Below are 26129 nucleotides of genomic sequence, written 5' to 3' on the forward strand. Positions count from 1 at the left end.
CAACCATTCACAATCATCTTGGGTGGCGCCAAGCTGGCGAAAGGGGAGAAGAATGCCTGCCATCCTGAGCCTTTGGCAGGCTTTTTACCTACACTTTGCTTCAATCTGCTTTTCCATGATACAATTATAGATATCAGTGAGTGAACAGAAAGAAAAGACAGAAGTGAGCCCAAAAACCTTTAAATGAAGTGAAAGAGAGAAAAAACTTTTTTGAACAGAACATCTGGACTTGGATAGATGAAATTGAAAGAGTGGAGCACTGATAACGAAGCAGAAATATACTGTAGAGTGAGCATTGTAGGTTGTGTGGAAACAAAGTTTAGTATATGCTGACTCCACGGCTCTTGTCAGAACAGTTTCTGAAATGGAAATACATTCAGAGTTGTGTGTGGATTTATTTCTGCCTCACTTGAGCACTGCTGTCTGTCTGTCACTTCCATCCACCTGCAGACCAATTTTGTGTGTGTCTGGAACATGCTGGAAGTGACTTGTCCTCGACACGGCTGAGCTCACACATGCCTGCTGGCCTGGTGTCAAATTAAGATTTACACTTGCCCTGATCCTCTTCCAAAAAACAACAAAATACTTTAGCTAAGAAAGTGGAAAATCTTCCCTATTAACCAAGGTTATTAGATTAGGTAATCAGATTATTATAACATAAAATATATAATAATAATAACACAAATGCAATCTCAAATTCCATCTATTCTATTTGACTGGAAGAAATCAATGCTGGTTCTAATTCTGTTTCGCCGCTCGCAGTTTTACCATCAATAATCAGTTGACGAGACTGTTTGATTAGGCTGATATAAAAAGCAGCTGATCCCACCTGTGAGTCATGAAGCTTGAAAGAGGACTACCACAGGAACACAAATGCATCCTGAGTCTGAAGGTCCATTACATCCAACCCCATAATTTGAGTTGTTCATGCATGCTTTTACATAAACTGCTGTTTCCCTTCCCACCAGCTGCCTCTGAAATAAGGATTATCTGCTCAAACCTGAAGAAAAAACTTATTTGAACCATAGCAGGATGTAGTTAATATGGCTTAATACAGTATTTTACTCCGAAACTTTAAAATAAAACTTTGCAAAGTATTTTCAATGTGTACATTGGTTATAGATAGTTAACTATTTTCTAGATATAGTGGAGTAATGGTGTCCTGAGCAGAGAATGAAGTAACTCTCCCTCTTGGTGAATTGAGCTGGAAGAGTCAGTTAAGGTGGAAAGAAAGGAAAGGAATGCCAGATCCAGGCCTGGCATCACCAGACTAACAGCAACCAGTCACAGCAACAAAACGGCAGTGCCAGTCAGTGGAAAACAATAGTGGCTGGGTCACAAACTTTTTCAAAACAGCACATTTAAATGTGTTTCTGAAAACATTTCAAAGTAACAGAATATCGTGTCATATTTGACCAGCGCTGTCTAGTTTCACAGTTTGATTTGAGTTCGCAGTGAAGTGTCAGCTGAAGTTTAAGCACTGAAAGCAGTTGGAAAAGTTCTTGGTAAAAGGGGAAGGTAAAGTGTCTGTTGAAGGGTAAGCATTAAAAAAAAGATGAGACATTGGTGGAAGTGTAATAACTAAAAGCAGATGAACTCTCATTTAAAAAATGAGAAATTAAAGCAGTAGAGCTCTCAGTTGAGTGAAAGCAGTTGAGGCTGAACTAAGTACAATGGTGAAGACTTGCGAAAGTTTGAATGGAGTTTCTACGTTTAAGTGTAAATTAGTTTGAAAGAGTTGAAGAGGAAACCCTTCCGATGTCCTAGGGAAAACCCATCATCCGTGCCTTCATCACCTCCAGTCTGGGTTCCTGCAACAGAGTCCCGTTCAGGGTTACCCAGCAGAGCCCTGCAGAGGCTCCAGTATGTACAGATCTCAGCTGCAGACGTTCTCACCCACACAAAACTCTGACAGCATGTCACCATCACCGCCACCCTCATCCACCTCCACTGGGTCCTGGTGTTCCTCCCATTGAGCTCAGGAAATGAAAACACTTACATTTAAGATATATGTGTGCCATTCAGAGACTGCCGAATGTAGCAATAACCATGGTTAGATTTCTGCATTCAAAGCATTTCATTTCTCTTTTTCAACTTTCTAATGTGTCTAATTCAAATCAAAGTAAATCGGCTAAGGAATCCTACCTATCTAATATGGGTTTTGAACTATTCTCCTTGAAAACTATGTTTAGGAGTCCGCCGCACTTCCCTTTCCCTCTCCGCTAGACCTTTCCATTACCACTGACAAGACTGTAACAACTCCTGTCTGAAGACTGCAGGAGCCGGGACAAGTCGCTGTCGAACAAAGCTCACAATGAAGCCAATACCCAAGAATGGGGGCACGCTCTCCCTAAAAAATCCATCAAATGTGAGCTTTCCTCACCCAGGACTCTGCTTGGCTCTTTACTCAAAATTTAATCATCCCCCGCCTTGACCACTGCAACACCAGCTGCGCTCAGGCTGCTGATATATTCTTTTAAACTGAAACTCATCAATCATTCTCCCAATTCCTGCATGTCCTTAACTACTCGCTCCTTGAACAATGCTTGAGCTGTGGCCTCAACCATGCTGTCCATCCAGTGCTCTTAATTCTGCTGTATTCCCCTCCATGAGAAACCTGACCATCACCTCTCTTGGCTCGGCTTATGTCTGCCTCTCCAGGGTGGAATAACCTCTTGTCTCCGTTCTCCTCAAAAGCATGTGCCTCACTGAGTGCTCACCTCATATCTGTTCAATGTTAAAGGCTTGTACTGGTACTTATTTTACCATTTACTTGTTGCAAGGTCCTCTTCTGACATGAGCAGTTAAATGTCTACAGTAAAGCAGTGTTTCCCCTATATCCTTCCAACTGCTGCTAAGTGAAAAATCTCCCCAAACACAATCAATTTGCTGTCCATACTTTAAGCAGCCGGTGACAGGGACAACCGAAGATTACAAATTCGGAAACAACCCCAGACCTTGCCACCGCTTGGCCGTCTGTTAAAAATTAACATAATGTGAAAGGTTCAGAATGTGAAGTGTCATCTAAATGATGTAAATATTGCCGTAACGCAAATTCGACATCGCGATAGAAACAAAAATATATACCCTAGACATTTTTATATCGTTTTGACAATACATATATCTCCCAGTCCTAATTTCAACTTGTACTAATTTTAAAATGAAGATTTGAATGTCGTTTTGGCCAATGTTTAGCACACATTTCTTCCAAACTTTGATCACTGTAAATCTCTGTACAGGAGGGGAGGCGGGTATTTTGTCAAAGTGAAAATGCCTAGTAGGAAATGCTAAATTTCATTCTTGTAGGTTTGCTAAATCGAGTACTCTACTTCCTGTATTCCATTATTAGAAAGGATGTAGGTACTGGTGAGAGGAAAGTATGGGGAGAGAGGTATGAAGAGGAGAGAGGAGAGGCAAGATGTCTTGAAGCATATTATCAAATGTACTGCAATTCGACATCTACAACTGTGTATCTAAAGCTCTTTGTCATGTCAGTGAACGTGCCAAATATCTTCCGGCAGCGCAACATAAAACTTCTGCAGCGCGGCTGCTGGAGAAAATTCCTAGGGGAACACTGTAACGTAACTGTTAAATTTCTCAAGTGACAGCACACAGTTTACCCATCTCCCTCGCTTCACACACCATTATTCATCCTCTCACATGTGACATGCTGTGATTAGAATAGATGGCTTTGCCCACAGACAGGAAATTCCTAATGATGTCAGTGTGACAGCACAAGACCACAGAGTGACTGTCTTCTCCCACCGAGACAACATGACAGACGTATTGAAAGCGGGCTCTTAATGTCAACTTCAGTGTAGAAGAGCAAACAAGTCTGTGTAGCAGAAAACGCACATATTCAAGCGTTTAGGTAGGTCTTATGAATGCAGTCCACAGTAAGTATAAGGGGTTAGCAGGTGATTGTGACAGCATTTCCTGTCCAAATGATCTGATATAATATTGAGAATAGGCCTCATTTAAGTGTAATGGCCAGAGTCTAAATTGCTTGTCACATGATGCATAAGCATTCATAAAGAGAAACAGCTACAAAACGACTGCAATACACACAATTAAAAGCCTATTAGTTTTCAGTCACACATCCACGATACCAGAATTTAAAACTTTGATACAACATTAGTATAAAAAAAAAAAAAAAAATACCACTTTCAATGCCACAGAAAGTCCTTGGCATACAAAATAGGATTGTTTCTTTTCTTTTGTCTAAAACGACCTTCACACAGTCACTGAGCACATACCAATAGACAGATGATTTCCTCTCCTGCTGTTGTTGTGTGCAGCCTTGGGTTAAAATCTGTAATGAGTGATGAATCTGGTAGATCTCTATTTTTAACCATTTCCATACTACCGAGGTGGATACCATATTGTTTTGAAACATGTTATGGAAAAGTAAATGTACACGTGTTTCCTTCTTTTTTAGGCTAAAATCAGCTACGTAGCGGTATTACTAGTGCTTTGGTGTCTTGGACCACTTCCCTTCCGTTTCCTTCCGGTCCGTCACTATTTAGTGGTCGACTTTCGTTCGCCGTTTCATAAGCTATCATACGAATTTGTGCGCAGAACTTTTTCATAGGATGTCGTAAGAACTTGTTCATGAGCCTATGTTGGGAATAAGACTATATATCTACTAATATGGACAAACAGGAGACACACATGATGAAAGCACAAAGCCATTTCATTGCAACAACTTTCCAGGCAATTCCTTATAGCAGGGTTCACAACTCATTTTAATATTGAAGCACACTGGCTCAGGATCAGTCGGAATATCTGACAGCCTGCCAGGAACTCAAGAGGAGTCAATGATCCTTCTGTCATCACAGAGGAATTGGATATTTAAGTCAGTGAATTGCAAGACATTCTCTCTTGACAAAAAATCATCATTAAACTGTTCTTGACTAATTATTTCCCGCTCGTCTATCAACACTGGTGAGTCCCAGCTGTACATTATGGACCACTGCCCATAATGTACAGCTATATTTCTAACTGTCAAGTCGTGGAGTTAAAAAGAAAGAGGCTACTGTTCTCACTTCACTGCCTGCTTAGTGCAACATCATGTTGCCCATCATCGAAAAACCTCACGTCATATTTTATTTCTCATTACCGAGCTTGTAGTCTCGTCTTTTTGACAAAAGGCTGCAACAGATTTGAGCAGTAACATGGACATATAGTAATTATATGGTGTTGAAGATTGCCGTTTAGCATATGAAAAGGTCTCTGTTAGGGCAGTCAATTGGTAAGCTATCTCCTTTCACAAGCCACCCAGCCTTTGATTGCAATCATTCAGCACTTACTCTCCATTTCCTCAATTTGTCTATGATCTCTGCCACTTCATTTATTTAATCAGAGCCCAGATTGAGGCTATTAGACACCTATTCTCCAGAACTGACAAAGTGAGAAAGTCTACAGGGTGGGAATGGACCCAAACTGGAAGTAAAATTGAAACTTTTCCGAGCCAAAGTGACAGGTGACCTATTCAGTTACATACAGATGATTCTTAAAACATCAGATGGCAGCAAGTGTACCCAATAAACTAGTGCTATAAACAGATGGCACAGAACTGTCACTCCGTTGTTGTCAGAATAGAAAGCAGTTTATGGACATATTGGCTGTTGTTGGAGTCTCAAGTTATTTTTGTATGTGGTTAGTTTAAGTTTATACTTTTAAGCAAACCAGCCGAAAAATCAAATTGTTTCCTTAAGAACTTGTTTGTTGGAATTTTTGTCCTCTGTTGTCCTGCCAAGTTAGAGATTTGATGGAATCCAGACAAATTCACTTAGTCCCACTGGCGTCACTGTGGTGGACTTTTCTCCACTCTTTGCCGTAACCGACTGTTCACTAAACCCCTTCCCAGTCGGTTATTGTCCAATCGTAGGTTAGTAACCGAAACTAGCACAAAAGTATAAGGAATCTATTAAACAGTATTTTGGGCTCTTCCCTTTCATGCAAACATAAAATTGCTTTGTCCCAAATCGCGCACTGCAGTGAGTGTACATTTGTACCAATGTCTTAGAGAACTAACAAAAAAAGGCTGAAAAGAAACTTGAAATGAATTATAAAAACTGCAAAAGGTGCAGAGAAAAGCTGTGCACCTTAACGAAAAAGTAACGTAAAACCAACGTAAATTGTCAATTGTTTTCTGAAGCCCAACGCCCTGATACGCCCCTAACAGGAAGCCTCCTGCGGGGAAATGAGCTCAATATAAAGAGTCTGTCAATCACTGGCATGGCTTGTTTATCCACAATGGAAAAGCAATTATTTGCTCTGTGTCATATTGTGGCAGCCATGCAAACCCTCTGCCTGTCTGGTTACAGCTGAGTGCTGTATTAGTGCGTATATTCATGCAAATGCAGCAGTGCGAGTGACGGCGGCACAGTCTTCAGGAATGCACAAGTTTATAGCACGGTCAGTAAAATGTGAACAATGCAGGAGGCGAGCACCTAACAAAGTGTATAGTATTTTATAGCATGCATAAATAAATATGTATACACCGAGTATGCAATGCAATGTGCTAAAACAGAAGTATCAACATAAGTAGGAGACCTTGCAAATATGAAGGTGTCCTGAAGGGGTTAACGGAGAAAGAGTAGCATGGTCAGCTGTCAGTGAGGGACGATGACTGATCACTGGACCATTGGAATTTTTTTGTTCAGTAAGTCATGCTGTTTTTCTGCTTGAGTAATTTACTTGTAGGTGTGCAACTATGTGCACAGTTTACAAAACCCTCACTTTATTTTAGCATACTAAAAAAAAAAAAAAAAAAAAGGAAAGAAAAAGAAAACTGACACAGCAGGAGCCTTTTTTTTAGAAGTGACTTCCTGACAGAGAGTGTCTCCATGGCGAAGTTGAGTGACAACAGCCGACATGTGGCCATCAGGCAGAGATACACACAGGGAGACTGCTAAACTCTAAAGTTTGTGGAGGGTGAAGGGTTTTTGTCTGCTTGCAAATTTGTCCACGTGAAGGTGACTTACATTTAAACAAACAACTATGAGGATGGAATCAATCTTTTCGTCTGACTCGTGTGTTTTCTACAACATCAATTACTGGTCTTACTTGTTGATCATTATGATATTATAACAGAAGGGATTGATGTCCCAAATAACAAAAATTAAGAGTTGTGTGCTTCTCAATACACCTTTCATTCTCTCCCTTCAACCTGACCTGCACTCTATTCTGTCTTCTCTCATGGCAGAAAAACTCAAAGTCTGAGCACATCGTTTCATTGCTAGCTCATTGTTGTCTCCTTTATCATGCTCCCCCTCTCCCTCCCTTTCTCTCGCTGTCTCCAGATGAGCGGCATCAATGCATCGGTGAGCAGGAAACGGGAGCAACGCGTGTTATTCATGGTGGTGATCATGGTCATCTGCTACCTTTTGTGCTGGCTGCCGTACGGCATCATGGCCCTGGTGTCCACCTTCGGGCCAGCGGGCCTTGTCACGCCCGTGGCGAGCATCATTCCCTCCGTCCTGGCCAAGACAAGCACGGTCATCAACCCAGTCATCTATGTCTTCATGAATAAACAGGTGAGAGCGGGAGACGGAGGGCTGTGGGTGGGGTCAGTGTCTTTTATCTTTCTGTCACAGAGCAGCAGGAGAAGGTCATCGTGCCTACTGAGGCCGCTCATCTCAAACTGTTCACAGAGGTTTGATAAAATGGAAATGAGTCATTGTTTTATATTCTCATCAGTGGTTCCAGTGCCTTCTTGATACCGATTCATCTAAATGACGTAGCTCTGTATAGGTGATGAATAAGAAGGTGGTTTTCCACATTTTAATCTAGCTACTGGTGACAGATTTGAGGAAAACGTTTATCAAATAGCATCAGCGTTTCAATATTCAGCTATCTTATGACAGCAACTGTTAAATAAGAAGAGAAAGGAGTCAATGCCTGGGTCCTCCTGTTTGCATTTCAGTGTATCTCAGGCCAAGTTCGATAAATGTGATATATTCTGTGACAGTGCCGCCCCCTGAGAGTAGAAGACTCGAATCATCAGTCGGAGAATCTCTCTTGAGATTCTTCAAGACGACTAGTCAAGCAGCTGTTTGTGTTGTTTCAGTCAGGGTGCAGTGGGCTGAAATGTCCCCAGACATAGCTGCATAGTGAGTGCTCCTCGCTTTCAGGCTGCTCTGCAGTACAGGCAGCTGAGGACCTGGACTACCTAATGTTTAGATCTGATGAATTCACAGCTCACAGCAACTTAATACATTATAATCTCTGGGTTCTTTATTTTATATCTAGTGTTGGCAAAACCTTTGCTGAAATCTGAAGGGACACCAGAGTTCAAACTTTAAGTAAGACAAAATTGCTTTTGTTTGTTTTCTTTAATAATTGTGGAAACTTTGACCTTTCCAGGCCTTTAAAAACGTTCAGATGGAAGCTTTTTTAAAAAGTGGAAAAAATAATTTTCCTCTTTGGTTTAATTGTTGTCAACTGAAGACTGACTGAAGGCTGTCGCAAGTACGCATTATGGATTTAGCATACACACACAAGGGTGATCTACTGCCGCATGAGGGAAGAAGGAATCAATGTGTGGTGTGCAGCTCTAAAGAATGGACAGGTATGGGAGGGGGGAGGGGAAGATTGTCCACTAGTTAATCAATCAGGACAGGGTCCTTCTCGCAACCTGATGCAGGTTACTTAACAACTGCATGGCTCTTACTAACTCTGACAATAAATCACATTACATTTGCTAATGAACCTTCATTATGGGGTAGCTACTTCTCCCAAAACACATGTAGGCCTAAGTTTATTTCCAATTTAGAGCCAACGAACACGTATATGTGTACAGTGAAAACTATTTATTCTGTAATATCATGATATAATACCATTCATTCATTCATCTTCAACCGCTTATCCCGGGGTCGGGGTCGCGGGGGTGCTGGAGCCGATCCCAGCTGACATCGGGCGTAAGGCGGGGTACACCCTGGACAGGACGCCAGTCTATCACAGGGCACATAGAGACGAACAGAAACAGACAACCATTCACACCTACGGGCAATTTCATACCATCACTGCAAAAATAAAGATGGATGTAAATGTCACCCTGGAAGGCATTCATCGTCTGAAGTGTTGATAATTAGTCTCAAAGTGGATCTTAATTTAACCTTGGCCCATGCCCACTTGAGACAATATGATGAAGCACTTAGGGAGTTATTATCTTTAATTGGGAGCTCCCATTTTGTGCTTGTTGTTTTAAATGGCCTTGAACTAGGCTACTATTTGGACTTGCTTTACTACGTTGTTACATTCCATTTAAAGTTGCCTGTGTGGAGAAATTACATTGACAAAATGAGGATAAGGGTTATCACTATCACTGCGGAGGGCGACACGGTGGAGTAGTGGTTAGCATTGTTGCATCCCGGCTGGGGCCTTTCTGTGTGGAGTTTGCATGTTCTCCCCGTGTCTGCGTGGGTTTTCTACAGGTTCTCCGGTTTCCTCCCACAGTCCAAAGACATGCTTGTGTTAGGTTAAATGATGACTCTAAATTGCCCGTAGGTGTGAATGGTTGTCTGTCTCTGTTCGTCTCTATGTGCCCTGTGATAGACTGGCGTCCTGTTCAGGGTGGACCCCGCCTCACGCCCAATGTCAGCTGGGATCGGCTCCAGCCCCCCGCGACCCCGACAGGGACAAGCGGTTGAAGATAAATGAATGAATGAAAGGACTATCACTGCTGAATATAAAACTTTTAACATAATAGAGCCCTTAGTTTGTTTATAATTAAGTTTGAACATTTTGAAAAATATAAAATGAATAACTTGTTGCTTAGCTAAGAAGTTTGCAGGGCCTTTAAATTTGGGGTCACATGCACCTGACATTCCAATACATCGGTTGAAGAAATGTTGCCGACACTTGACTGCGCATCTGTCACAGGCTGAAGGGAAGAAACTTTTTTGGCCATCAGCTGCTAAAGTTGACAGTGCCGGCCCCGCTCGTGCTTTTTTAGCCGGGAAGACCAGAGAGAGGAGACAGGATAAAACCCAAAGGCAGGCAGGGCTTGGAAGTGAACTCCGACATCAGACATCCTTTGTGTTATGTCACTAGTGGCCCAGATGTGGGGAAGCACATCAGATTATAAACTAGATGCACATATATTCTAAATTATTACTCAAGGACAGGGTGACACAAGGCAGCTCTGTGAAAATAATTAAATCGCAGCGGACCTTTTAAAGTAGTCTTGCATTTATTGTGCAACTTTGGCTTGTTTGTGTTATTTACTCCACAGAAGGATTGAAACAAGCGTGTGGTTGTTGAATCATTCAGTTGAAGCCTTTTTATTTAGTTATTTCTTGTTCAGCCAAGATCGAGCTCTGAGTCCAGAACAGTGTTTGAAATGGATCAGACAGTCTCCTCCCTTAAAATCAGATTAGGCTATTTCTAGCAAAGGTCTCTGGTGATTTCACATGTCCGATTTAATGAGATGCATTGCCTAACCAGTAGTAATACAGACGCAGTTTCGACCCAAAAGGATATGGTTAGTGCAGGTATTGTTTAATGAATGATTCCAAAAACTTTTAATCCGGCCTGATGTTTTCTATCACGGTGATTAATTGTGTTTAAATCACTTGCTTCACTGTAGAGCTTTAAACATACCGTAGCTGCTATGGTTCACTGGTGGAGCAGTTTTCCACACGTTTGTTAATAACCTCATGGGTGAATTCATACCACATTCTAGCTTTAATTGCTGATTTTTATACTTTGTTTACCAAGGCTTGATTACCAGCTGGCCAAGGCGGGCAACTGCCCCGGGGCCCCACAGTAGCCTCTTACTCTACGTGGGGCTTGAGATAAATCTGAGGGGACAAGAGTTTATTCAGTTACACTAAATAATTCACTCGGTTTGTTTTCATTTGGAACTTTTTACCTCTTCAGACCATTTTAAAAATGGAGAAAAAAAGTAATTGTTTGCCTCTTTGGTTTAATTGCTGTCAACTCAAGGCCACAGAAAGAACACTGTGCTTCATGTCAAGAAGTAACACGCCAAAACGATTGTCTCACTGTGTGGCAATTAATGTTGATGGTAATACTATATGCATCTCAAGATCACAATAAAAACAGGGACAAAGGCTTTAAGTCTATGGTTTCGTAGAAAATGACCACAAACAAATCATTATTTACAAACAACTTAACCCACAGAGGGGAGCAATAAAGAGGCTCAGAGCTCATTTTTGCCCGGGGGCCCCCTTACGGGTTGATCCGCCCACGTTTACACACTTCCTCATTAACTCTGCTTGCTGCCGTTTTGTTGCATCCAGGTTTGTTTTGCTTTGGGGTTAAGGCACACATTAATCATTGTAACACTGATGTCCACAGATATTTATGAATATTAAACCAAACAAATTCACTACAGCAATCATTTCTATAGAGATTGCCAACTTATAATAGAATATACACAGGTATATGCTCTCGGCCTGTGTTTAAAACAGCTACTTTCCCACATGTGTGATATCAGCCGCTGCAGAAACGTCCACTGATCCTCTCTGTAATTCCCACCGGGAAGCTACTGTAGTTGACATGACCAATTCTCCCTGTCAACAGTATTCACAAAGCATATGACATGAACGCAGTAGTCGACAGTTTTCCGGTACCTTACGCTGCAACATTTTAAGCAATGGATCAGAAATTGGATTTTGGAGTTTTGGCTGGAGATTTTCCCGGCTCTCTCTCTGGGTGTGTTTTGGAGAGTAGCACTGAACTCTATAGCCTGACTAATTTGCAAATGTGTATGAATTTGAAAATGCCTATTACGTAGTCTGGAACCTCTCAGTGCATTTTCGATTTCCATGAGGAGTTATCAACAGGCACAGACCTGTGGACACAACTGGATAGACCTACAACCAATCAGAGCAATGAAACGATGTAGCGCTGAGCAAGTTAGGGCTAGCTTTGTACCATTTTCAGACAGGAAAAAAATGGCAGTCACAAACTTTGTCAAATTACAGCATAACAGTACACTCACATGTGAAAGACTTTCTCTCATGAGCAGTATTATCAGCCTGATGTGTGTGTGATGCTAGTTACTTTTGACGCTCCTCTGTCATCTTAAACCCGCTTCATACAAGATAAACGGTTGCGTCTGGTCCCTCCCAGGGTCTGGTCTGCTGGAAATCTGCCTGAACGGGAAGAAGGCCAGACCTATCTGCCAGAGCAAATGAAACATGAGCTTGGCCGATTCATCTGGTTCCCAGGCTATGAGCTGAAGTGGTGAAGTGAAATTTGAACAGAATTCATTTGAAAAAACTATGAAAGGGCCTGGTTGAAAGTAGAGTTAAACTTTATTTCTGCCCTTTAAAATGTTTGTTTCACAGCATCTTATTTACTGCAGGGCTTCTGACATCCAACGTATCCAAGAGTACATAAGCTTAAGACTACGTTCACTCACATTAATTCTTTGTTGCGGTTGTACTTGGTATAATAAGCTTTTCAGCGGGCACACAACTTGTACAGTAAGTGCAACTTCTATGTAAAGGACACCAAAGTCAGTAATGAGATTTGAAGAGATTTACCTCCATTATAAAGTGATTAATAACACAATTCCAAAGCAGAGGTAACTGCAGGGAACTTTTGTCCTTGGTTGACAGATAAAATTAATTTCACAGACTAAATGCCTTATCATTTAGGACATTTATTGGATATTACTTTGATTTAGTATTCATATATTGGATCCAAATGGTGCGGAGTTCAGAATTTTAAACTTCGATACAATACTTGCATTAAAAAGTATTATATTATATCAAGTATTATATCAATGTCTGGGCAAAAAGTCCTTGGCGCACAAAATAGATTTTTGTTTTCTTATTAACATCCTGCACAGACTGCTGGTACAGAGAAAGTCACTGAACACACGCCAACACACTGGGTTTTCTTCCTCGCTGCACCCGTGCAGCTTAGAGAAAATGTGGGCTGAGTCTTTTGATGCTATTGAATGTGAATATCGTATTGTTTGGAAACGTATTGGTACTTGGCATTAGTCTAAAAAAACAACACTTGAGATTTAAGATGTCTTTCTCCTTTCTGAAACACAATTCATCATAATGAGTAAAAAATAAAACAGAGAGAACCAGAGGATTGTTCTACTGAGGCGGACTGATAAAAACGTTCTCCTCAATGTAATCGCTATCATCTCATTCTGTTCTTACAAGAGAAGCACAAACTGCTGTGTAGGTTTTTAGAAAATATTCTCTTCAGAAAATTTTCATTTGCTATAAAGAGCATTATATACAATACTGTGTATTGGAGAGTAAATCTTATCATAGCTTCCAAGACATTCGAGTGTTGTGCATTGCTTTGGAGTTTAAACTTTCCTCAGAGTTACAGTCGAGAGTTATTCCATTGGGAAGTTGGAAATCAACGCAAAACTACACACTGTTCCAGATGTTTGCTCATGTCATCCGGAGGTACGATTGCCTCTGTTGCAATCCTGTCTGTTCTCTCACTCCATTGTTCTCAAGCCCCCACCGCAGCCAAGTGACCTTACGAGGCCATTTTAGCCACACATCATTGTCCTCATGACAGCGTGGGAAGGAGCGAAAGTGGAACAGAGGGACAACGAATGTCCTGTATGTCATTTTCAGTCTTCAATTCCTCCCAGCCCGTTACTATGGAAACTGTGAGTTGAGGCGAGTTGAAGACTAAAAATGCTGTACAGATACAAGTAGCAGCTGGTGTGTGTTTGTCCCCTCAACGACAAACGGCGCTCAAAGCCAAGAGGCCCACAGTGGATGTCAGGGACCTGCACAAGAAAACCTAGGAATTATGGGTAAGTTTACACTGAATTATCTTTTATCTCATGTGAATACACGGTGGGTTGTACAGTATGTCTGCCGAGAGTAAATAAGAGCTTTGCTGCCAAAACTGTTGCTGAGTGGAAACTTATGTATGTTACGAAATAATGTAAATGGAAGGGACTTAAACATTAAAGGTTTGGCAGCTTAGATGAGAAATGGATCGAGATAATGGATGTGCTTCTCACATCTCTCATCTAGATATGAAGCTACATCCAGTTGTTAGTTAGCTTGGACAAATATTGACTGGAAAAATGCAGGAAACTGTTAGCCTGGCTCCGCCCAAAGGCAACAAGACCCATCTACTAGCATATTACAGCTCATCTGTTTAAGCCTGTGATTCTCAAAGTGGGGGCCATGGCCAGTTGGGGGGCCACCAGGGGGTACTAAGGGGGGCCTTAGAAAATTGGAGGGAAGATAAGAAAAATTTAAAAAAGGAAAGACAAAAACATATATTACCTTATTATGTTTTGATCATTTTAAAATACATTCTGAATTTTTATTAAATTATAATTCTAAAAGATAATTAATAATAATAGAACATATGAAAATGTTATTTGCCATGCTCCTCTTTCTGATTGCCTGCAAGTCAAAACATTGTTCATGACCTCATGACGTCATGTCTAGACCTGGCAATTTCTGCCATTTATCAAGCTGCTTTGCACCTCAAGCCAGCTCAAATGGACAGGATTATGACAAGAGAGACCAAAGGAACAGACCAACAGCCCTGCTGTGGAGGACACTGCTGCAAAAAAGAACCCCTGACGAACGAAATCAGTAGGAATGAGTCAGCATACATCAAAAGGTGTGCTCTGTCTGGAGACCCTCTCAAATGAGTGTTTAAAAGCTTCAAAACTTCAGCATCACTTGATACAAATCATCCGGCAGAGGCCTAAAAAAACGTCAGACTTCTTCAGACATAAAGAAGAGCATTTGGTCACGCAAACTTCTGCATTCACACAGCATCTACCATTCCAGAGCAGGCCCGGAAGGCATCATTTTTAGCTTCATACCACCTTGGTCATGCAAATAAACCTCACACAATCGGAGAGGATTTGCTTTCAATAATAAACAAAAGTGTTCTTAAAGTTGATGTGTGATATATTTAGTAGCATGTTGGGTTTGCAAAGGGGGTCCTCGGCCAGAAGCTAATACTGTTTGGGGGGCCTTGGCATGGAAACGTTTGGAAACCCCTGGTTTAATCCCTTAAAAAAAAGACTGAGGTACTTGGAAAGATTGTTTAGTTTTTCAAACACCTTAATACTAGATGTTGCAATTATGTAAGAGTGTGTGGAAACCAGTAAGAAAGCGAACACAGAGCAGTAGTAGTAGTAGTAGTAGTAGTAGTTCTACAATTGCTGAACTAACCAACCTAAATATTGGCAGTTCAATTGCATAAAAAAATTAACAATGTTTGGAACATACATTAGGAGCTGATGAAGGGCTGCGTCAGTTCATGTCAAAAATGTTGAGAATAACTGAGTCAGACTGCAGTGGGCTCTTGTCTGCTGCATTTTTTAGTTTTTAGTATTCATTACATTTGATTTGACACAGTGGGTTATAAATCTACGTGGGGGGGGGGGGGGGGCTATTCTGCTTGATTGTGTTGTCTGTCTTAGATTAGTCAGTTATATAAGAATATACAGAATCCATTCAACACAGATCTGGTTCCCATCTTCAATTAGCGCAGGATTTCATTTGCTTCACGGATAGTTGTTTCTACTGCACTGTAGTGTACAAGGCCTAACGTACTGCAAACAGGAACATGAAAGAAAAGGCAGAGAGGCAGAGGCATTGGCAGTTTGTCAATATGAAACAGAGAAGGATGGACAAATGGACTATTAATCTTAGCATAAGATAAGGGCCGGCAATGCTGCTGATTTTATTTATACTGAAGTTAAATTGTAGGCAGTGAAAAGGGTTTTGTGTCGCTAGTTTAATAGCTAGTTTATTGATAAAATCAGATATGTGGTGTGCGCTCTCCATGGTGCTGAAGTGATGCTGATCATTACTGTGTGTGGCTTACTTCTTCATATGGCAAAGAAAGAATGTGAAGAATATCCTTATTAGTCCTTGGAGGGGATTTTTTTTTTAATATATTCTTGTTTTTAAATCAAGGCCAGAAACTCACACACAACGACTAATGGCTACAGCTCTAGTGCCCAGCAGAGGATCTGGCACTCCACTCCATTTGGGGAGTTGAACCGGCAACCCTTCAATACCAAAGCCATATCCCCATTGACTGAGCTACTGCCACCCCCCTCTAGGTCGTACACTTCGTACACTACATATTTTCATATATGATAAAATCCACACTAAAATAACGAACTATACAAGGCATATAAAGCAAAATCATTCAAAATGAGATGGGAAAAAGTCATTTTCTAAAATTCTTCTTCTTGTATGTTGTTATTATTGCTGCAGAATGTATTATGCATCCATTATTCAGGTCATTACAGAGCATTTGGGACACATTTGACTGGAGTTAATAACTAGTCATCAGAACTTCAATCATTTGACCTAAATGGAAAATGCATTTGTGACATGATTTTAGGAGCCTTTAGGCTGACTTCATAGTTGCATTGCCTTATATTATCTTTATATGACAATCTTTTTAATTGGAAAATTTAAATATAACCATACTTCCATTTACCCCTTTGGCATTACACTAGTATGTGTATGCACTATTGTCTGTATTGTTACCTTTCTGAGTTAAAAAGCTCCTCAACCACCTGAGAGGAAACAAGCTCTCAAGCTGACAGTCATGCTCACAGACTGGCTACAAAGCAGCGGTCATACTGTCAAACGGTCATAACCAAAAAATATAAATACGGTTGTATTTTCAATAATATTGCTAGAGTGGTATGAGTTTTTTTATGTCCAATGTTTTAGGAGCTCTAAGCCTTGGCAAGCATGCTAAATGATAAATAGATTTTACAGTTCCTTAATACATACTACCGCCACCTACAAACGCAGTATGTGCCGTATACTGCACAATGCACTGGTTAGTAGTATATGCAGTAGCAGGCGGGTTTGAATACACCAATACTTTTATATTTTGCCAATTCTGAGCTTATTCTGTCAGTCAGCATCAACTGTTGTGTTAGCATACCATATTTGTTTTCCAGGTTGGGTGTAAAAGACTGCTTAATGTGACGAGTGGATGCATTTAGGCGAACATATTCTTCCTGACAGCCACCAGGTTTCAGTAAGACAAAATAAATCAATACGATTATCTGATATCAAATCATTTACTAGTACAGCTTCAGATGAGATCTGATGTTTAAAAGTAAATATTAAATATTCTATTCTCTTCACATTCAATCTGCTGTATTGCAGAGTGGATGTTTTTTATTAGGTTATTGTGGTCAGGGGACAACACTATTTTTATGGACTAATGGATGGTTGTATACTGTAGGGGAAGTAAAGAGAAGTGTGTAGGACGTGTAGGTCTCAGTTCTAGTTGTTAATAAACTCGGTCAGATTTCTGATATGAGAGCGGCTCCATCCAAAGTGGAATGAATACTACCTCTCCTAATCAGACCAGGGTTTCCCCAGAAGGTCTGCCAATTATTTACCAAGCTCACATCATTTGCTGGACACTACCTCGGCAGCCAGCAGTAGAACGATGACATGCAGCTTCTCTGTAAAACCACAAATTACGGATCATAAAGGTACACTCGTCACTGGAAATGGAGACTACATGGATGACTGTGCTAACAAGGCATATAGCAATGTTATTCAAGAAGAAATGGCCTTATTGTGTCATTTCTGCCTCCCAAGAACTTGCAAACGCTGCTGAATACTTCTTATAAAATGTCTCTTTTATTAAATGACAAACAGAACAATGTTTAAGGACCAAAATTGGCTCTTCATCAGTGTGATGACCCATGGTGTTATGCTCTTTAGGTGGCTGATTGATGTGATCTGACACACCTGTGACACCAGGTGTGTTCCTAGGTTACATTAGTCCTGAGGCCTGTACTAGGAACAATTTAACATTTTCAGGATATATTTGCATTATCTCCCTTCACTAACCTTAACAACTGCAGTCACTATGAGCAGAACATGTCACATGACTGTGGTAAATCAACCCAGGTTCTCCAAATCTAACCATGGGCGTCAACATTAAAGGGGCGCTGTTGGCAGCATACGAGCAATCACAAACATGGTCAAGTCTACTGGCAGCAGAGTGGCATATTTTTACAAATGAAGAACAAACCATAAGATTACACAAATAGGAAGAAGTCAAATACATAATTGAGGCAAAAAAAAATAAACTTAAAGTAATGGAAAGTGGCAGCGAACACAGCACCAAATCAAACCGTATATCCGTATATAATAGCAATGATATTATCAAAGAAACAAAACTCCAGCATTTACAGAGAAAATGTATATATAAATAACAAATGTATATCCCTTGAAAAAGAGTTCAGTTTTTTTACAACTAGAAATAAGAAGACTATTCATCTGTGAGTGCGGGAGTTTTGTTTCTTGCCGAATCTAGGGCATGAGTAGATCAGACTATAATTACATTAAATGAATGTGTTGCGTAGATGTATGACAGGGGGTTATCTATCACACATGTTACAGTGTGTATGAAAATTTCAGCTTTATTCTTTCAGCTGTAAGCTGTTTTCACACCGCCATGCACCAACCGCCCTGTCAACTGCCTACCTTCAAGGAAAAAAAAATATTAGTAAAAGCGTATGTAAAAGTGGCTTCTGCCGCTAGGCGGTTACCGCCCAATGTGACCTATGAGCAGCAGAGCAAAATCTGTGCACATACACGTGGGAAGAAACTGCTTCATATCCTTGCCCCCATGGTCAAATCCATGCCGCCTTCCCTCATTGAAATGACTGGAGGCAGGCGAGCTACCATGCGGCGGCGGTGAAAGCCGCTTAGGAAATGTATAGAAAAAAAAATTAAGAATTTAAAAGGGTAAATAGACTTCCTTTCATATCTTAAAGCACAAGTACAATGATCGGTCTCTGTTGTAGGATGATATGGAAATACAAAAGCACTGAAATGGCTTTGAAATGCATACAGTGTGGGACTGTAAGCGCATGATCCGATGTGTCACAGTGGCAAACTATGGCTCAATAAGCAGATAACAGATAAGTCAAATGAAGATCATATAATTGCTCATATTGGTCAGTAGGCGGTGCTTTTATACCTGCTCTGCAGGAGGGTAGGCGTGCAGTATAAGTTACCATGGCTATGTAAGAAGAGAACCACCTCTACACGACAACACGGAAAAACTCAGGATAAAACCTAAAGTTGCCTCACTAACCCCAAATCCTGCTTCGTAGTACAGGCCACAGTCTAACCACTCTCTCTGCTCCTCTTCTTCTTCTTCTTCTCTTCTCTCTTAGCACGTTTCTTAAGCTTATCTGTATGCTTTGTTTCACATCCACCTCCTTCACACATGCACACTCCCTTAGTTACTGGCCACTTGAGCCAGGTCCCAACAATCAGGTAAACAGGTATTTAAACCAAGACATTGTACTTCTTATGTGTAAAAACAGACATAGACATTAGATGTTGTAGATAATCTTATATTTATTGGGTTTTTTTTCGTCGAGAGCACTTGTTCCATTCTGTGGTCTACGGGATCCTTCACAGTACCAGGGAGTTTATTGGATTAATTTTAATTTAAGTCATGCAATCCTCAAATGAAGTAGTTGGTTATGTGCTGATGTTTATAAAAAGAAAGCTTAAATGTTTCCTTGCTTCATTTAGATCCCACAAACTGCATTTAGTATGATGTATTAAAGTGATTTTCTGCGATTGAACTCTTCTCAGACATTGGTGGGAACACTGCAAAGTTAGTGTCACAAAGAACGCTTCTCAAAAGGAGTAGGATCTATCCATTTTTGCATTTACACAACCACTGATTAAATATGAAGATACTGCCTACTAGGGATGCCATAGTAAGGAAATATTCAAACCAGAAATTTGCAAGAAAAGATCTATTGATGACGCCCAATGTCTGTAGAGCGCTTCCTATGATCTCTGGGACTCCGCCATTTTGCTATGGATCCAGCCCCCGGAGAGGATCACAGGCTCTCTAAACAACACGGCCAACTTCAAAGTTTACAGATTTCCTCATTAACATATCAGGAGGTTCCTTGTTAGCAACAGGTTTAAATCTGAAATATTTTCTAAAAGGCGCTGTTGCTTTGCTTTTAACCCAAATCTTCCTCCATGGCTCTTGTCACGTCATAATGGAAATCTTTCAAAGCAGACACTTTGAGTTAAAATTCAGTGTATTATTTACAACACCCTTAGTATTTTAAAAATGTATCTTTTTTTTTATTTGAAGAACGACAGTGGCAGCATGGGGCAAGTAATGTAATCGTACGCCCGACCACCACACATCGACAGTTACACTGACCACTGCATCAACCCTATTGCCTACTGCATGCATATTTTGTCTGACTTTTATACAACAAAAACAAAACTGATGTCTCCTCTTTCAGATCCAACGTGTGTGAACTGCTAATGATAGTATATTTGTGTACAGACCTGTAGAAACAGAAAAATGCAAGCAGAAGTGCTTTGAAAAATAGATGAGCACCCCCACTGCCAGAGATGATGCCTGACATTTGACCCTCTTGTTGTCATTCTCTACCCGTAGAGCATCTGCCCAGATCATGAAAAGCATCACCCAAACGTGATGTGACCAGTCTGAGATGACCCATTCCTGAGTCATCTCCAACCCTCTCTCTATAAAATACTTCGGTGCATATTTCGGCTTCCATCTCCCCGTCATGCTTTATCTATTCATCTGTCATTGTCTTCACCTTTCTCTTGACCTTAGCCTTGATGCCCCTGTGTCTTAACTTACTTCATCCTTCACCATTTGTCTGCTGTCTCTATCTCCCTCTCTTTTGTCTGTCTAACACTCTTCAGTGTGTTGTTTGGACAGCTGAGGGGAACAGGGAGCCTGCAACTTTACATCACCGCGCTAACCCTCACTCTGAGATGACCTATAGATTACGTACACACTGACAAAGGGGGCGCATGTGTTGCTCAAATACATTCTGAGGAGAATTTGTCTCGAGGCATTTGTCGTTCTGTCTCTGCCTCTCTGCACCTCTTCATACCCAACAGGCGTTTGACGGACAGCAATATGCAGGAGAGGGCCAAGGTTGAGTCAAACCACAACAAAATTCTCACAGGATGAGTTTGTGATGCGGCCCAATTAGGAGACCAAAACCAACAACGCGTTCTATTAATACTTGATTTTCCCCAGCCTCAGTCTCAACCCCCATCCCATTATTTCTCGCCAAAGATGTTAATCTTTAAAACCAGGTCTTATATACTATACTATACTTTTGTCTTTTAAAAGGCAAAAATGGGGCCCCCAGTAACTCACCTCACCCCAACGCAGCAGTGTGACTCATCTAAGGCTTTTTAAATTGATTTTAGACAACAATGGAGCTCTTTAAGGTGAATAAGCTTTAATTAGGCTTTGGATACACAGTCGCTACTTGTTAGTGAGATATGGTAATATAAAAATGTTCACAAAACAATACTGGTAAGAGCTGTTGCATAAAGGATTATGGACATTGTCCCACCTATAATTTTAGCCAGCACAAGCCCAAATTAACATCCCATTTCTTTATTGTTTCAAAGTTTAGTTTGATTAATTGTATTTCATTAATGTGTCTTGGTTAATCTACCAATCATTACATATACTATTGTTTACAGTTGAAATGTTTTTAATGTGTGCATTTGACTTTTGTGGTGTCTCTACACAGATGCTGTGAAAGACCTCCATCATATTTTGTGCTCATGAGAAAATGTAGTAGACTATAAGTATACCTGAAACTGTAAGTATACTAAGTATACTACGTTTACTCAAGAGTGGCATCTTTAGAGTCCACATTAAGAGGAGCTGAGGAAGAGGACTTGAAAATGGTCTAAATTGTGGTCCAGTGTATGTCTGTGTGGTAGGAAATGCCTGGAATTTAAAGTATAGCTGAATACCCTGAATGCATTGTTATGCTTTCAACCTGCTGCTGCGGTCCTCAATTATTCAGAATCTTCCTACCTGTCCATCAGCAGATACCTGGACTTTGAGCTGGGTAACACAGTGGCTCTGATGTGTGCAGGTTGGTATAAAACTGGAAGATCTGAATTAAATCATAATACTTGGACTTCCAGGGGTTCATTCACTATTTACCATAACCTGACATATGGTGTATACATTTCAATGCCTTTCCTTTGTGCCTTGGAGACAGCCCGTCCACTTAATATTTTCATGCGTTTTCGATTCATGACTTCTTGGTTGGAATACTGCGTGTGGAGGTATTAACCTTGAAAGATTTATGTGAAAAGACTGAAACAATCAGTTTGAGGAAATGTGTTTAAAGTGTAATTTGGGCGTCAAAGCATCCCATGGTCTTTTTCGGCATGAATATACTGTACATCAAATAAGCCGTTGAGACATTTTTTTCCATTGATCACCTATTAACAGAGAAATCCAGGACAGTCACTAACAGCCAGACATGGCTAACACTGATTAGCTCAGGGCAGAGTGCTGAATCATCCAAAACGGCTTTTTAAAGCACTAATATTGCCCAAAATAGCGCCAAACCTCTGCAGTAGCATGATAAGAGTGCCTGCACACATAAAACTGTGTAGGGACAGTGTAGGGACATATAAAACTGCATTCAGTAATACATTTGTATGGACTGCCTCTCAATATGAACATAGCCGGCTGCTAAAGCTTGTAGCATTGTAAAACTTAGGGTTTGCCAACTACGTTGTTGGTGCTTCGTTTTATATGTAGGGACTATTATTATAATGCTTCTGCAGAGATTTGGCACTATTTTGAACAATATTAGTGTTTAAAAAAAAAAAAAAGACGTTTTGGATGGTTTAGTGCTCCGCCCCAAGCTACTCAGGGTTAGCCATGTCTGGCTGTTAGCGGCTGTCTGGGATTTCTCTGTTAATAGGTGATCAATGAAAAAAATCTGTCTTACTGGCTTATTTGATGTATATTCATGCCAAAAAGACCATGGGATGCTTTTATGCTGGAGTTACACTTTAAGGAAATATCTCTTGTTATCTGAAATTGCTGAAAATCCCAGACAACTTAAATTTTACACATTTGAATGTCAAATTGAAACTTCCCTTTGTGGTTGTTCATCAGTATATTTACAGTTAAAAGTGCACATTGGAAACCTTTCAAGACTAAAACTTGGAGAACCGCTGATTTTTATGTTTTTAATTTGATTGGAAAGAAATCTAGTAAATCATTGCTCTTCATCTTGTGAAGCTCCTCAGAAAGTTGACCTCATCTTGTAACATACAGTTATTGTAAACCTAAGTGTCAGGAAGGGTAAACTTTGAAGGTTACAGAGAAACCCTGGTTCTACAGATCAAAAAATGATATTCTGAGCAGCACTAGAAAAGATAGTCTGAAAGTTAGTTACTAAAATACTTGGTTGGGATTAGATCAAGATTATGGATGATAAAAAAGGTCTGCGGTGTGAGGCGGGCTCCAGTCTCCTGCATTAAACAACCTAGGCCTTCTCTCCCTTACTTTCTGCCTGACTAAAGGGCACACTAGCTCCTGTGTTGGCGCTGAAGGTTCACAATGGCAGTAAATTGTGAGGTACAGAATTTTCTGGTATGGCCGTAATCATAGGGGTTTGGGGATTCTAACAGGCACAATGGGCTTCACTGCTCTACTCCGCATGAGCGACACATAAATAAACACATAAATCGGCTTCCAGCTGCAGACAGAGCAGGTACCAGGGCAGTATCAATGGACAACAGCTTGCTTGTAATCCACCCAACAGAATTGGATGAGTCTTACAGGGGGGCCTTGAGAATAACTGGAACATTTACAGCCAAGGGGCTGACCACCCTTTTTAAACGAAAACATTTTTTCAGGGATGGCTGTGGCTGACCCCATTCCTTTTAGAAACCCATGTGGGAGAAAGAAATTGCTGACACGTACAAAAACGTGACAGGCCCAAATAGGAGCTGGTGACTAAAGAGGAGTGACTCTAATGGGCAGATCAATAGGTTTAAGCCGCACAGCACTGCATTATTTTACAAGGTTGACTGAGCACACATGCTCTGAGCGGTACAAACTGTGGACCACAACCACAACAATGTTCACCAGACACTCACCCAGGTCCGTGCTCTTGTTGAGCTACAGGGTAGTTCTCAGGCTATAATCAGACCATTGTGAGACCAGAGTGGCAGAGTGGGCCTGTTCCTTTCTCCCTTTAACAACTCTATGGAGACAGTGATGGAGCCCTCAGCTATCTCTCTCTCTGTCTGTATGTCTAGTCACAGCTGCTTCCTGCCATGGAGACACTGATAGCAGCTGCCACTTTCCAACTCACCATTTGGTAGTTCTTCCAAAATAGAATTCCTGTTGGCTCCATAGGAACCCACAGTGTTTATGCATTGATTCAGTGATTTTCTTCCCCGCCCACCTAGTGAGTGAGGGGACTCAGCCTGTAATGAAACAGACAGACAGACCGAGCTGATGAATCAAGGTAGATAAGATTAATATGTTTAAAGCATATACAGCAGGATATTTCTGTAATTTAAAACAGCTGTCTATGTAGATTACGCTTCACTAAATGTGACAAAAATAGATTTGATGAGTTAAAAAAAAGGTGGCGGGGTCAATCTGGATAGATCCTGCTTCCATTTATGTATCAATGTATCAATTTGCAAGAAACACAAGAGTGATGGACACCAAAAAGCTTTTCTAGGTGGATTGTAACAGATGAACTTGTTTTAAGGACATCTGTGTGCACTATTGCCTGTGTGCAGGCTCGCAGCTCTGTGCAGGCTTGTCTCAGACACATTCAGACACGTCTCAGGTGTTACTGGGACCTGAAGAGTTTATTTACAATAAAAAGGCACTGAATAGATATATGTATCTACATTTTGCAAACCTGTGTCTGAGTGTCTGTGAACAGAGCTAGAGCAAAGAGAGCAACAACCTCTGCTCGGGTTAAGTCCCACAGACTCTCCCTTAACCTTTGCCCAGCAGCTGGGAAGCAAGACACTTCATGAGTCTTGATGAGCTTCAGTGTATATCAATGGGCAAACTCTAACCTACACTGTACATTTACTGCCGAAGGACGGTTTCACAGTGTGTTTCAAACCTTGGTGATATGCGGCTTTTTCAATGTGGTAAGAAAATGTCCGTACCCTCACAGCCCTATGTTGCACTGCACTTCCATTTTTAATCATAGTGTGTACACAGTGAGGTCATTAACCGGCAAACTAAACCCGTAATCTTGGGTGGTTAGTTTACTCACCTAAAATGAGATTGTCTCTTTTTCTCTCACCCTCAATGATGCATTTCCTTTAGGAACTTCACAAATAATTTGTGTCTCTTGGCGTACTGTTCAACATCAAAGGGCAGGCGACTAAATAACAACAAAGACAGAGTGAAATTGTGGGTACAGAGGTGGGTAGTGAAAGGGAAGAGGGTCTGATCAGTCCATTTTTGTAATTTGCTTAAAAAGGTTCACTAGAGAGAAAAAGAGACGGACGGACAGAAAGAGATGTGAAAATTAAGAGTTTGGGCAATATCTGTCAGGGATTAATCATTTCTACCTATTGTATTCAGACACATGCCTAACAACGTATTACAGATATAATATTTTATGTGTATTTTCTACTATTTCATCCTCTGTGGTTTCCTTGACCAGTTTTGCAGTACAATACATTTCTGATCACATGTCTGTGTTCTATGCTTGCCCCAGTTTTACAGATGTTTTCAAGCTCTGCTGCGTTGTGAGACTCCTCAACGAGGTTCCAGTGTAAAGAACTCTTCCAAGGTCACGACTAAGGCCATGAGGGGCGTAGCAGTCACTGGTCTGCGTCGCACCAACGACTTCTTATTTATGGTAGCCTCCCTGGGCCAACCGGCCACCACCATGCCCCAACTGGGCCCCTCAGCAGAACCAACCTTTGATGTCACCAAAGACCCTTCTTCAGACAACAAACCAGTCGTAGTACCATTCTCGGCCCACTTTGATGGCTGATGGTTGGCTTTAAGCATCCAAAATTCATGAGATAAAGATAAAGTTGGTGCAACTGAGGGTTGCAGAGCTTTACTCCAGACAGTAAACGTGATGGGCCACTTACAGAAGGCACATCTTGGACTACCTCTGGACAATAGAAACCTGCAGAAGCTGGAAGTCTGCTTTTCCCTGCAGAACAAAAAAGTATTTATCCGTCTTGCTAGAAATGGGCATTTAAATGATGTCCACGATTTTTGAAGAAAACACTGTCTGACTGTTATGGTAATAGTCGAGGAATTGTTGGGATCATTTATTT

At 40.9% G+C, this 26129-nt stretch overlaps 1 protein-coding gene across 1 annotated transcript in view; it reads left to right on the top strand.

Annotated features, from left to right (window-relative positions):
* Positions 1-25834, top strand: part of tmtopsa (teleost multiple tissue opsin a) — a gene marked incomplete at both ends in the record, with an annotated part of 61725 nt that extends 35891 nt beyond the window's left edge. Inside the window, 2 exons of the mRNA XM_083928806.1 lie at positions 7308-7541; positions 25553-25834. Coding sequence (XP_083784932.1) covers positions 7308-7541; positions 25553-25834 — 516 coding nt within the window. The remainder of the gene's footprint in view (positions 1-7307; positions 7542-25552) is intronic.
* Positions 25835-26129: the final 295 nt, after the last annotated feature.

This window comes from Echiichthys vipera, assembly GCF_963691815.1.
Source record: "Echiichthys vipera genome assembly, chromosome: 15".
NCBI classification, from domain to species: domain Eukaryota; kingdom Metazoa; phylum Chordata; class Actinopteri; order Perciformes; family Trachinidae; genus Echiichthys; species Echiichthys vipera.